Here is a 13,909-nt window from a genome sequence, read left to right on the forward strand (position 1 = left end):
TATTACAAGCTTCGTCACTGACTGGCTTGCTTGTCCATCCCCGGGAAAAGAGAGTGGGCTGTAAGTTTAGATTGGGCTGAACTCGAAGTTTGAGGCCCAGTTGAATCTGGCTCAATTTTTTGTCGTTTTTCAGGAGAAGAAATATGAGATCACTGAAGTAACCCATTTAGACGCTAAATATTCTTGTCAAAAATTGTGTACATGATCCGGAATTTATTTACCCTAATTTTGTGAACATTTTAAAAAAAAAATTAAAATAATTATTAAAAGAGACTCAAATAGCAGGCGAATTAGCAGTTAGAACTTCTACGGAATTTTTATTTGATTTACTTTTTTTGATATACGCAAGTAAACGTAGATAGTGATTAAGGCTAGTTCTTCCACCAAAAAAATAAAGTGGACTAGCCCTGATTAACAATAATCTAAAATCACCTAATCGCTTCTTTTGCAAGTCTATCAATAGGATCTATTCTACAGCTGTGTCACTTTAAGAATAATAATAAATGGATGTCCAACTTTTCTGCTCTAATTGATCGATCTTTCACCCAATATTTTCCACATATTTTTCATGAAAATTTTGCTGACTATGGATTGTTACAATGTGATTTATGAGTTGGAAGCAAATTTAATAACATGATGAGAACAACATTTTAATAACATTTTCAACTAAATATAGAGAAAACTACACCAAGCGGTATTAATATAGAGAAAACTACACCATGGTGAGAACAACATTTTAATAACATTTTCCGACAACTTTTGAAACTTGCTTTCAAGAAAAAAAAAAAAAGCAACTAAAAATAATCGGCAAGCATTTATTCATTTCAATAATTGAACAATTACAAAAGTGCAAACTCATAGCACAACTTTTTCAAAGGAGAAAAATTTCAACCTTGTTACGTAAAAAAATTGGAAATTTATTTGTAAGAAAATGAATTAGCTTTTCGAGTTTAATCTACCAACGCAGTCGCTTCCGCTAGAACCGAACGGAGTTTCTCGGTCTCACTCAACACGCATACCCGGTCGAACAAAGCCGACACAACAGCGACGCCCTTCAGGTTCGCCGCGTCGATCGCCATCACCGATCCCGCGTTCGAAACGCCGATCCCTCCGATCGCCACGACGGGTAACTTGGAGGCCAAGCTAACAGCTCTGAGCCCGTCCAACCCGACGGTGACGTTGTTCTCCTTCGTGTTCGTCGGAAACACGCCGCCGCAGCCGATGTAATCTGCGCCGTCGATCCACGCCCGCTCGGCGTGCTCGGCGGTCTTGCACGACACTCCGATGATCTTTGCGGGGCCCACGAGATCGCGGACGGTCCGAGCCGGCAAGTCGGACTGACCGATGTGTACGCCGTCGGCGTCGCTGGCGATAGCGACGTCGATGCGGTCGTTTATTATCAAAGGCACTCCGTGGGCACGGCATATTTCGAGACACGACTTGGCAGCTTCTAGAAAATCCCGCGTTTTGATGTCCTTTTCCCTGCGAACCCGATAATTAGAAATGTGATAAATTTAACATATCGGGAATCTTTAAAAAAATTGGGATTAGGTAACAAATAGAGGTGCTTACATACAGTGTTACCTAAGGTAAACCTTTAACAAATATATTTTAATACCAAAATTTCCTAATCAGTGTAAATTTCTCATTATTTCTGCTAGTTTCAAAAATTGGCCTCGATTCACCAAAGTTTTCAGTTTTGCCTTATTTTTTAATGTTAAAATTACATAAATAGTGTAAACTCTTAAAAAAAATTCATTTGATTTAATAAATCTAATTTTTTCAGTTAAAATTAATCATTCGAGTTAAGAGAATTCATTTAACCGTTTGCTCATCTTTAGTAAGCTAAGTAGATTATAAGTCAAAATATGAACAAGGACACGGTAACTAAAACATATGAATGACTGAATTAGGAAACATCGTTTTGAATAAACAAACCTCAGCTGTATAATCGTAGCACCTCCGTTAATTGCTGCTTCGACGGCTTCTGTGATAGACCGACCCCATTTTTTGTTCATACGCGAATCAGTAACGGCATACAAGAACAAGTCGTTCGGATCAAACCCGTTCTTTCTGGGAGCGGTTTTAGCACTTCTCTTGAGCCGCATGAGGTGATCAAAGGGTCCCTGGGGACCGGTTCCGATGGAAATTTCCTTGCTATACACCAATGCAGAATCAACGTAGTATTTAGCTGCCTGACAAATTAGAAATAAATCAGAGCCGATGTCTTAAACATGAGAACCAAGGTCAGAGAGCTCAATTTTCAAATAATTCCTATGGACCCCATATCGAGTACGTATAGTACAATCTCCAGTAAATTTGACCTAATAAATTGTTGAATATTAACCGTACCAAAAAAAAAAATCTGAGTTGTATGATAAATGGGGTAAATAATCCGAGAATGAGGTATTGTTTTGAACTATATTAGCGGTGTTGGCCAAGTTTAGGATATCAAACTTTCACTCGCCAAAAAAAAAAATCAAATAGATTTTTTTTCTACATGTAATCAATCACCTTGACAGCTTGGAGCATTGTAGAGCCTTTTGCCAGCTCAGCTGCTATGCACGACGCCAAAGTGCAACCAGTTCCGTGAGTGTTACGAGTTTTGACGCGGGAAGAGCACAGCTCGAATATGTTCTCACCTGCAATAACCCTTACCTTGAATTACATCTTGTTTTCAAAGATAAAAGTATCGATTCACTGTTTTTAGTACCAAAGATGAAAGTCTAAAACACACCGTCGTAAAAGACATCGATAGCGTCTGATGAATCGGGAAGGTCTCCACCTTTGACTAGCACGTTTCTGGAAAAGAAAATCTGATGCTTTCAACAAATTATCCACCAAAAAAAAAAACGAACATTCTCTAAAGAAGGGAATAGATGTTGGTAAAAATCTAACCTTGGACCCATTTTGTACAACGATTTTGCAGCCGAGTGCATATCAGAGACTGTTTCAAGATTCTGACCAAGCAAAGCCGCTGCCTCTTTTAAATTTGGGGTGATAATGTCAGCCATCGGAAGAAGTTCCTCTCTGCAAGCAGACCCACATAATGCGAGCAAATATGCGGAACGGTCTAAATAAATAATAAACTTAAAAAAACTAAAACTTCGAGCATATAACATAGCATAGATACCGAAATACTGTAAGAATGGATGGACCGGCTAGTACATCTCCGCTTGTAGACACCATTACAGGATCAACTACAAGACCTGCCTTCAGTGACATTAACAAGTCAGCTTAAATGCAAGTGTAATTAAAACTATTGCTCATTGAGAATAATAAATATTAATAATGAGTTTGCTCTAAATTCAACAGCATACCTTGAACTGGAAACTCCGCGAGGCTTCGACAAAGAACCTTGACTATGCCGATAGATGGTAGCATACCCGTTTTCACCTGATTAAATTTACACAGTTCAGAAAGAGGCAATTAACGGAAAAACTATATTTCTTCTTAAATCATTCATGAGAGTCTCGATTCATCTGTACTCGTGTGTAATTATTATCCTTGTTATTCTTCCTTTGGGGTGCCACAAGTGTTATTTATTTCACAAATAAAATATCAACAAAACTCAAGCACCAAGAAAAGGAAAAAGGTATGTCCTTAAAGTGATAGCCCATTACAAATACAACTTACCACATCAACTTGCATATCAGAGAGCACCGAGTTCAACTGCTTTGCTACAAAATCCTCAGCCACCATGTCAACACCCTGTTAATCAAGAATAGAAAAACTTGTACATTACACCACAAACTTCAAAAAAAACAAAAAAAAAAAAAGCATTCTTCTCGAATGGTGTTTAACAAAACCAAAGCTTGAACCTGAACACCGACGGTGTTTTGGGCCGTGAGAGCAGTTATAACGGTAGAGCAGTAAACTCCGCGAGCAGCGCAAGCCTTGAGGTCGGCCTGAATTCCGGCGCCGGCTCCCGAATCGGAGCCCGCTACGGTCAGCACGTGCGGGACTCTGACCCCGGAACGGCTCTCCTTGCTCATCGAACCATTATCTCCCTGAGCCTCCATGGAAATTTGGCGGGCTTTCTTGTCTCGGCTTGTCTTTGGATTCATTGTAAGATAGCTCAAGCCTTCGGATTGCGATCTAAATCCTTGAGGAAAAACCTGTCATGGCTTGATAATGTTAAAAATCCAAAATTGATGATAGAGATATCAGAATTATGTGCTTTTTCAATTAGGATAAGTCCAGATCTCACCAACCACCGGATATCGTTTTGATTTCTTATATTAATATATAGGTCCTAAGCTCTCTGATTTTCTTTCACTTAGTCAACAGCCATGTCCTTATACCTATTGTTTAATCATTCTTTTCACGAATTAAATATTGGACCTTCTCAACAAATTGAACTATATACTATATATTTCTTCGGTCCTTCGAAGTAAACGACAAAAAAAAATATCATTTTGCTTTCCAGAGAGAGAGAAAGAGAGCTTACTCTGTTGAAGGAGGTATAAGCGAATGAATTGGAAAGCACTTGAGCGAAGGCCATGAAAATTGTGGCGAAGATTTTAACGCCAGATCAAACCACAGCTCAGAAATCTCGTATCGTATCAAATTCACGCAGAAAATGTAAATTCAATGTTTGGAGACCTGTGCCATAACAATATCCGAAATCTTACAGCTGTGGTTCATCAATATCAAACAAGCTTTAATCAATCAACACAAACTGAGCTCTGTAGCGAGATTAATATACATTTCAACAACACGATTCGTGAAGGATCGGAAGGTCTGAACCCGGATAGAGAGGACTGGTAATTCGACGGTACCATTCAACGGCGGTCGGGGAAGAACCTCTCGGCCGGCGGCGAGAAACGAAAATGAGAAGGAAGATGAGTGAAATGAGACGCTGTGTTTATCGTTAATTGTGACAGTAGATCCCTTGCAATTGAGGGTTTCTTCTCAGTTTTATTATACTTATACCCGTTTATATTTGCAATTAAAGACCTTCAGAAAATATATTTTCTTTTTAATACCATAATTTATTGTCATTTTAACTATGTCTTGTATATTTGTTTTCTTATGATAAAAAAATAGCTATACTTTTTAAAATATGTCCGTATCAGTTTAATTTTTTCATAATAATTTTAAATATACTAATTTCCAAGCCATGCCCCATACGCCATGTATCTAATTCAGAAGTGCATTTACTATCAATAAAGTATTGCAAGAAATATGTTTTTCATGGAAAGAAAATTAAAAAAAAAAAAAAAAAAACATAGTTGAGACGAATTTGAATGCTTTAAATTATTATGTTTTAAATGATAAAAATTTATTTAAGAAACATAAAGAAAATAAATTAAAAGGTGTCCTGATTTTTTTTTTAGGAAAAATGGTATGAAATAGTCAATTCAAACTATGACTTTTGCAAAATAGCCATAGTTTCATTAGGTATAGCAAAATAGCCAATTGAGAGTACTACGACTTTTAATCCTGCCTCGATTAATTTTAATCCAGCCTTCATAAAACTTACATTCTGTCTTAATAGTTCGTTGGGATTAAATTTAATCCAGTCTAGATTAATCTTACTTTGACTAGTTTGCTTATAGTTGACAAACTATGGCTATTTTGCAAAAGCTTAAGTTCTATTTGGCTATATAGCCGCTTGACCATTTTTTTTATCATAAAGTCAAAACACAAGTGCTATGGTTTTATAGATTAGTTTCTTTCATAGGTACTAGTAAGTTTTTCGATTATGATTAAATAAACACATAATCCAGTTTGGAACGAGTTTAAACAGAGCCGGGCCGTGCACACCTTTACTCGTCGAAGCTCCTTGAACTTGAAAATCAATCACCTTTCCTTCTTCCTTGGATCGAGCTCGTTAGGTCCAAATGGGACATAGTGTTTTTCTTATAGCTGTTTGTTGTTCTAATCTGAAAGATCCTCTTATGCTATGCTAAATTTTATCCTGCTCAGATTCACTCTACTGTGAGTTCAAAATGTCATATATGTTGCAAGCATTTGAAACTAGAAGACACTATGTAGTCTTTTCTTTAATTTCTTATTATTATATGATTTAGGTTCTATTTATTTTTCCTTTTGAGGATCCCTTTATTTAAAAAAATAAAATAAAAAATTGGATGTCTACCTATATATTTGATTTTTAGGTGCAACTTCAATTCCCATAATAGACCAATTAATTAAATTTTTTATCCTTTCGAAAATTATACAAATAAGTTATCTCAAGGATTATTAGGTTAGAAGCACGAAAATAGTGACTATTGTATTTTAATTTGTCCAACAAACTTGTTGGCAATGGTGTATCTCTAAGTTATAGTTGATCATAAAATAAGCACTTTCAAATCGCTTCATCTTTACAATATTATATAAATAATACCAGCTTAATCAATATATATTGAATTTGCATGCATGGCAATTCGTAAACCATAGTGCAATCTCGTTAGTTTTCTTTTCTTTTCTTTGAGGTGTCGAGACAGCCGGAGTTTGAACTCCACTTTTTTTTATATCACTTTTAACTTAGGTAGTCGGACAATAATTGCACGAGACACGACGATAATTAACCTTTGTGCAAAGTTTTCACAACGGTTTAATAGCGTCGTGGAAACTAGAATGCGTTCCTAGTTAGGGAATAGATTTTGTTATTTTTTGCCAACTTGATTAAAATTTAATCACAAACCTGCTTTTACTACTCGACCACTCGTGTAAGCGTTTTATATGTATGCATTTATTTCATGAATCAACGTTCGTCAATGATCAACAATAAAAGAGGAATGAATACATGTATATTAGTAGGAGTAATATTGTACAAATTGTGTAATTAAGGAAGAGAATTACATAAGAATACAATTTGTCGCTCACAACAACTGCAGAGAAAAATCTGAGGCACTTCATCTTCATCACCATCGGGTATCCCAACGCAAAGAGTGGGTGGCCAAGTCTCGCAAATGTCACAAAAAAAACCTAAACATAAGATATAAATTTGTACGCCGTTCATTTTGAGAGGCATATGATGATCGGGTATCCCAACGCAAAGAGTGGGTGGCCAAGTCTCGCAAATGTCACAAAAAAACCTAAACATAAGATATAAATTTGTACGTCGTTCATTTTGAGAGGCACGATGAAGGTTGTGCAAGGTCTATTCTTCCAATTGAAGGTCTAATTTTTTGAGCATTTTTCTTTATATATAATACATTTTTAACGACCTTTTATGATACTTTTTTTTATCGAACCTTTATGATACTTGAGGAAATATGTGGTGGGAGGATTAAGCATCTAGAATATGACTTGACCCATTTGTAGATGTCATTACCAATTGAGCAATTCATGGTCTCCATTTTTTAATGTCACTTTTAACTTAGGTAGCATGTCGACGATAATTGCAAAATGGTTCAAAATCCATGGAAGACACGATGGTAATTAACATTTGTGCATTTGTCGAAACATTACTTGTCTTAGTAAATAGATTTTACTATTTTTTGCTAACTTGATTAAAATTTAACCTCAAAACCTCTTTTATTGCTTGACGATTTGTGTGAGCATTTTATTCAAAAATATATAATGAACATCAAGTGTCACTTTCAGTCATGACATTTCTCGCGATTATTTTCATTAATAGCAATCAACAATAAGAGAGGAAAGAACACTTGTATATTAATAGGGATAAAAATGTATGGTTTTTGTAATTAAGGAAGCGAATCAGGCAATAATACAATCTGTTGCTCACAACGATTGCAGAGAAAAATATGAGGCATTTCATCACCGTCGGGTATCCCAACACAAAGAGTATGTTGCCAGGTCTCGCAAATGTCACAACAAACCCTCCTCTCCCCATCATCTTCTATAGACCCACAAGGGCAATCAATGACACACACAAGATTCTCACTCGAACCATACTCGTAGAGCGTAATATTGTTGTCACACCGAATCATATATTGATCTTCATAATGACCATGATGCTTTATGCTTCCCACAAGAACAAGCTTTTGACCAACTTCAGCCACACTATTCACATGCACCAAGTTTGTACCATCTAAGCTCACATTGTGAATTGAATCTCCAACAAAGCCTCTCAAGCTCCAATACACCTCTCGGAAGCTCTTCTCTACTTCAAGCTTTAGCTCTTCAATCGTGGCCTTATTTTCTACCGCCACATACTCATATGGTTGCAAAATTGTCGAGTTCACAAAACCATGGCGATTGCTTGTACTATTGTTACGAGGATTTTCGTTGTCTGTCAGGAGAATTGTGCAACAGATGCTGAATTTTCCTTCTAATTTTATTGGCAGTGTTTCCGCAAAATAGTCCTTGACAAGGTATTTGGAATCAAGAACCATGCGTACAGCCATGGGAATTCCTGAAAGTACCCCAAAACTCGTGATCCTATTTTCTTTGAGAACATATTTGTACATGTAAAACATGTCTTTCATTAGTTGAAGCCTAGTGATCTTATACCTTGCCTTGATTATTGAATCGTGAACAATTGAATGAGTATTACCTTCTTGATTGATATTACTAGAACCGTTGGTCGAAATAACACGATTCGTTAAGTCTTCTAAACAGTACTCGAGAACTTTGGTCACGGGGTTCAAGCTTCGTCTCACCAAATAACTACCAATAATTTGATTTCCTAGAGATTTCAACACAAAATCCAACAACCCAGTATCCCCTATGTAGTTACGAGCAACGTCCCTAACTTCCTGCCTCGACACCCACCGAAATCGAGCTCTTTTTAGAGATTCTAAGATAACCCTAGTTGCCATTTCGACCCTTTTTGGGGACCAACGACACGTCGTTTCCACAAGGATCCCGGGGTTATAAGATTCCGTGTTGGAAGAGTCCTTGGGGAGGCGTAGCTTGAGCTCCATCATGAAGTTTAGGAGGTCTCTAAGGGTTGTGAGAGAGTGGTCGGAAAGAGTTTGGTACTTAGAAAATATCAAATTAAGGTCGCGGTAGCAATGGTTGTGAACGAGCAAGCTTAATGGTGTGTTTTGTAGCGCTTCCAAGGCTTTTTGGTACATTTGTTGTGTCACGCAATGAGTCCCGCGGCCGAAATTGTAGCCCCACCGGCCGAACCACGGTTGGCCATACGCAACACCGTGGATTAGCCGAAGATCCATGCCTAGTTTTTGCGAAGAGTCATTAAGGCTCACTTTCCTACCAATATAACAAGAGTATTTTCATTAAGAGGGCTAAATTTGTCACAGATATGTTATTTATGATTAATGCTTGTTCATGCATATAAGTTAGGTGTATATTAAGCACTTATATTTTCTATTAAGTTGCAAGTTTGTTTACAACTAAACTTATTGCATTCAAATTTAAATATGCAATTAACAAACTCGAGTAATTAGTTCACTATAAAATGTGAGACGTTGATTATTTCACTATTAAAAAATTGCATAATCGACTGCTTAAAATACCTATCTTTTTAGGGTCATATACAAAAGTGGTTGATCATTTTTATCAAAAACAACACGGGACCTTTGGTAATGTTTGTTTATCTTTTTTTGCTAAATTTATCTCTTGTTAAAATCTTCAATAATTGTTTGTAACAAATTTACATTGGAGCAGCAGTCAGGGCCGGTTTAATATCCCTTTAATATATTGAGAAATTACCTCATTTGCCACAAATTTCATAACATTTTCCCACTTTCCACCAAAACACTAATTTGTCCCAAAATGCCACCGAAATGTCAACATTGTTGACATTTATGTCAACAATGTTGACATCTCATAGTGAAGAGAAAAAATAGATGTCAACATTGTTGACATAGATGGTGACATTTTGGGACAAATTAGTATTTTGGTGGAAAGTGTGAAAATGTTATGAAATTTGTGGCCAAATGGGACAATTTCTCTAATATATTCTAAGGCTTAAAGCAAACTTTTCAAAATACCTATTTTTAATGGGAGAAAAAAAATCTGAACTTGATTTATATCAATACAAATATAAATAATAATAAATAAATAAAAGCGTAGTAAACTATTTTGTTAACAAAATTGAAGTGTTTTATTTTTTTATTTTTACCTAAAGCTAATCGTTCAATTTGGCCTTGCTATTAAAATACAAAAATAGAGAAATTGGCTATTATACAAAACGCTAATCGTTCAAGTAAATAGCCAACGTTTGTTATATGAAAAGTAGCTAGTTAACTAAGATTTACGTATGAAAGTAGTTATTTACCTAAAATTTACCAAACATTGACTATATAGCAATGACAAACGTTTAAGTTGACTATTTTCCTAATGGGCAATATAAGCCATAAAAACATAATTATTTGTATTTTAACCAACGTTTTGTAAATTTTTCGTAAATAGCCAAAAATATGACATAACTAGCGTTATTCACACATATTTACTAGAAATTTACTCTGCGTAAATAGATTTACGTGACTATTTACCAAAAATTAATGAAACGTTGGCTATTTATAAATTTATAACGTTTCATATGACTAGATAGCTGTTGGATTATTTGATCTTGTATGATCTAAAGTTTTTTTACTTTAAAATGGTCCGATTCGATTTAAAAATTGATTGGTAGACTGGAGCAGACAAGACCAGACCATGAACACCCAATATAAATTTATTTAAATACTAATATAACCACATCAATTTTGAAATAATATTTCAATGAGAGAGTTAGGTATGTGGCCTAATTAGACCCATTGTGTTAAACATATAGCATAATTTAATAATTAAGAAAATATTTAAACCTAAAACAACACGTGTGTGCCAAAAAATGTTCGAAAAATATGAGTGGGACTGAAAAACTAACCTTACTCGAAGCCCAGTGCATAATCGGTCCCAAAATTGAATGATTTGGTGTCCTGATAAGTCGGATCCAGTTTCAAGCCCATTGATGCACAACAAATGTCCAAACCCATTAGAGTGTACCACACCATGCATGACCTGTCTTTCCGATTCCGCTAACAATTTGGGCTTTCCAAAACCCCTTAAATCCGCATCCATGGAATCGTCTCCTTTGCAGCCCAAGCAAGCAACGACGATCGAGTCCTTCGAAGGTAGCAAAAAATGGTACTTCTTATTGCAAATCATATGGTGTCCCCATCCTAAAAGAAAAATTACATTTTATGAATACGATGTTGTTATGAAGCACTGCTAATTTGAGTAAATTATGAAAATCTACCAATATATTGACATTGCTTGCAATGGCGATTAGGTGACGCGTCAATAGACTCTTCGACAACAAAGAATAGAGCATGAGCAGAAGGATGACGGTGTATTTCGAGCTGAAAAGACCAACACTTTGTTTTGGCATCACATAAATTAGTCTCCAAATGGCCTAATTCAAGTAAAGCCTTCACATTTTCCCGAAATGCCCCTAAAGGTTCGACGGGATAACCGTGCTCGCCGAAGCTCTTGAACTTAAAAATTCTATCTCCTCTCTTTCTCTTCTTGGAGCTCATTAGGTCTGAATGAGACATGGTTTTTTTGGGCAACAAATTGTTGGGGAAATTGCCAAAGCCAATATAGCAAGAGAAAGATTGGTTGTTTGTGCAATATATAGATTAAAGCTTCATACTTCATAAGGAAACTCAAAGCTTCATTAGGGATTTAAACCAACAAACCATGTAGAATATGTATAGCTTTTTGGTCACGCACAATTTGTGGCAAAAAATAAAAATAAAAGTGGAAAATATGCTCTAATAAGGGCTCACTATCCGTGTGATTCGTTACAAAGAAATTGGGTTAATATGCAAATATATCGCAATGGCATATGTAATGAGTTTGGAGTTTAAGAGTAAATTATTAGACCATGCAAATCTGCCTCACTTTATGGTCCGCCAATTTCTATGGTAAGCTGGGATATGCTTCAACCTTTTCTTAATCAAATTAAACACTGTCTTGGCCAACTGCTTAATGTCGTAATAGGAGCTCAAGATGTGCTTAAAAACCATTCTCATAATCTGGAAATAAATTTAGGATCAAAATAGGATAATCAAGCAAAACTTAAATGGACATAAATTCAGGGTATCTAAACAATTTTTATTTTTATTTTTTATATATGCACACACATAACATTCTTGTAATTATATTATAATTTTCAGCACAAATTTGTAATCAACATGAAATACTTCAACAGACCCTTTTTTTTATATAGGAGGGGTTTAAAAAAAAAAAAAACTTAATAGCACAAAAATAATTAAACTACTGAAAATATATCTTCTAAGAATGCATTATCTCTTGGCTAAATTGTTAATCTTTTACAAACCTTATACTACATATTTTTAAGCTAAACTCTTGTTTGAACTATGCAATCTTTTTGTTGCAAATGGAGCTTCCAGTGATTCGATATAAAACGAATGGGTAGGTCTGATGTTGTTTTCAGCGCATATTTATACTAGTAAATTAATTACTTTACATTGCATTACCATTATTGGATAAATAAGATGTATCAAATGGAATAAAATCTTTAGTGATAATTTATTTATGGGCGATGGAGCATTATTGGATAAATGCTGTCGCATCGTCATCAAACTCCGCCGCCGACTGCACCGAAACATACCGAACGAAAATCTTTGATTCCGATCTCGGCAACGCTTTCATATTATGCGTCTTCTCTCGCAGTGGTCAATATCATCGTCGATCGTCATCACCACCGCCAGTGACGGAGCCAGGATTTCAATCAAGGGGGGCAAATTTGAGAAATATTTTTTAGGAGGGACATTATTGAATTTTTTTTTTACAAATTTGGGTCAAAAACAAAATTATTAGTAAAGTTTATAGGTAAAATTATAAAAAGTGTAAAAATTTGGGATTAAAAAAATAATTTTCAAAAATTGAGGGGGGGCATTGGCCCACCCTGGCCCCCACCTGGCTCCATGACTGACCACCGCCATCAGTGTCTTCATCTTATTCTTCCGTTTTCGGTTTGAGTGTTTTTATTATAGAAGAGTAGATTAAATATTTTGAAAGCAGAATTAAATATTCTAAAATGTCGTCGCCTTCTCGTTGCAGATGACTATACTTCAAATATTTTGTTGCCTGTTTAGATGAGAGATTCAAACTTAATTTTTAGCTAATTTTTTTTTTCTGCTACAGAAGTAGATTAAATTTTTTGAAGGCACGATTAAAGTTTTTGAAATCATGTACTTTAACTGAAATAATGTAACTTGTTTGTGTGTTTTAAACTGGATTAATGAAATTGAAGGTTGATTAAATTTCTTGAAAATGTGTTGCCTAGTTTTGACGATAGAATTAATTTTAAAACTATTTGGTATATATAAAAAGTGCATTAAAAAAATAGTGGATTAAAATTTTGAACACCTAAATTAATTATTTTGAAATTTTGAAAAAACGGGTTCACCCAAACATTAAAGATATATTGGTATTTTTACAATGAGTGATTAAAATGCACTAACTATGAAATACTGACTATTAAGTTAGAATATGGATAAAACAGAAGAAATGAATTACACAAAGCTGCATAAGAAATGTGTTTTATGGCTAATTTGTGAAACTTATAAAACCTTAGCTAATTCTTAAATCAATAGTGCTTAATTCGCTTCATATTAACTTTTCAATCCATATATATGATTTTTTTAATAATCATTTCACGGTTCTTTATAAAAAAATAACTTTATTTTATATGCTAATTATGAGCATGTTTATTTATTACAAGAAATTGTTCGGGCCGATTTAACATTATAACAAAGGAAAAATGGCATGAACTAGCCAATTCAAACTATGGCTTTTGCAAAATAGCCATAGTTTCATTAGGTTAGCCAAAATAGCCACCACTCTCTGCAGACTCTCGATCGCCTCGCCGCCGGGGATTCTGTCGACCGGGAGGACCATCTCGACTTCCATGCGCAGCACCGCGGGGCCCGGCCGCGGGCGGTGGTCGGCCATGTGGCGGGCGGCGGCGACTATCTCGCCGGCGAGGGAGGGCAGGAGCTCCGGCGACGAACCT

General features: G+C 35.6%; 2 protein-coding genes across 4 annotated transcripts; both read right to left on the bottom strand.

Annotated features, from left to right (window-relative positions):
- Nucleotides 1-792: 792 nt before the first annotated feature.
- On the bottom strand, nucleotides 793-4,896 carry TH1 (thiamine biosynthesis protein). 3 transcript variants are annotated; one of them, XM_089624328.1, is made up of 11 exons: nucleotides 4,709-4,896; nucleotides 4,451-4,605; nucleotides 3,822-4,118; nucleotides 3,637-3,711; nucleotides 3,321-3,396; nucleotides 3,134-3,209; nucleotides 2,899-3,030; nucleotides 2,738-2,802; nucleotides 2,515-2,642; nucleotides 1,939-2,195; nucleotides 793-1,482 (listed from the first exon to the last, which is right to left on the bottom strand). In XM_089624328.1, exons 2-11 carry the CDS (start codon nucleotides 4,502-4,504, stop codon nucleotides 951-953), a joined length of 1,692 nt encoding a protein of 563 aa, XP_089480454.1. In that variant the 5' UTR covers nucleotides 4,505-4,605; nucleotides 4,709-4,896; the 3' UTR covers nucleotides 793-950. The 3 variants fall into 3 exon arrangements, with proteins under 3 accessions (XP_089480454.1, XP_089480455.1, XP_089480456.1); XM_089624329.1 differs by having other exon boundaries at nucleotides 4,451-4,896; XM_089624330.1 differs by lacking the exons at nucleotides 4,451-4,605; nucleotides 4,709-4,896 and adding an exon at nucleotides 4,211-4,231.
- Nucleotides 4,897-7,658: 2,762 nt separating this feature from the next.
- MS1 (RING/FYVE/PHD zinc finger superfamily protein) lies at nucleotides 7,659-11,420 on the bottom strand. Its single transcript, XM_089621595.1, has 3 exons — nucleotides 11,123-11,420; nucleotides 10,751-11,045; nucleotides 7,659-9,129 (listed from the first exon to the last, which is right to left on the bottom strand). The coding sequence occupies exons 1-3, from the start codon at nucleotides 11,418-11,420 to the stop codon at nucleotides 7,659-7,661; spliced, it is 2,064 nt and encodes a 687-aa protein (XP_089477721.1).
- Between the last annotated feature and the right edge of the window lie 2,489 nt (nucleotides 11,421-13,909).

This window comes from Urtica dioica, chromosome 8, assembly GCF_054948205.1.
Source record: "Urtica dioica subsp. dioica isolate 48M chromosome 8, U.dioica_male_clone48M_v1_H2, whole genome shotgun sequence".
In the NCBI taxonomy this organism is placed as follows: domain Eukaryota; kingdom Viridiplantae; phylum Streptophyta; class Magnoliopsida; order Rosales; family Urticaceae; genus Urtica; species Urtica dioica.

What these genes read in the sequence shown, in the direction of transcription:
- TH1 (XM_089624328.1), bottom strand. Translation starts at nt 4,504, where the DNA reads ATGGCCTTCGCTCAAGTGCTTTCCAATTCATTCGCTTATACCTCCTTC. An exon ending in AAAACACCGTCGGTGTTCAG is followed by an intron (nt 3,712 to 3,821) that starts GTTCAAGCTTTG and finishes CTTGATTAACAG; the next exon opens with GGTGTTGACATGGTGGCTGA. An exon ending in TCCATTCTTACAGTATTTCG is followed by an intron (nt 3,031 to 3,133) that starts GTATCTATGCTA and finishes GTCTGCTTGCAG; the next exon opens with AGAGGAACTTCTTCCGATGG.
- MS1 (XM_089621595.1), bottom strand. Translation starts at nt 11,420, where the DNA reads ATGTCTCATTCAGACCTAATGAGCTCCAAGAAGAGAAAGAGAGGAGAT. An exon ending in CAAGCAATGTCAATATATTG is followed by an intron (nt 11,046 to 11,122) that starts GTAGATTTTCAT and finishes TTTTTCTTTTAG; the next exon opens with GATGGGGACACCATATGATT. An exon ending in TGCACTGGGCTTCGAGTAAG is followed by an intron (nt 9,130 to 10,750) that starts GTTAGTTTTTCA and finishes TTATATTGGTAG; the next exon opens with GAAAGTGAGCCTTAATGACT.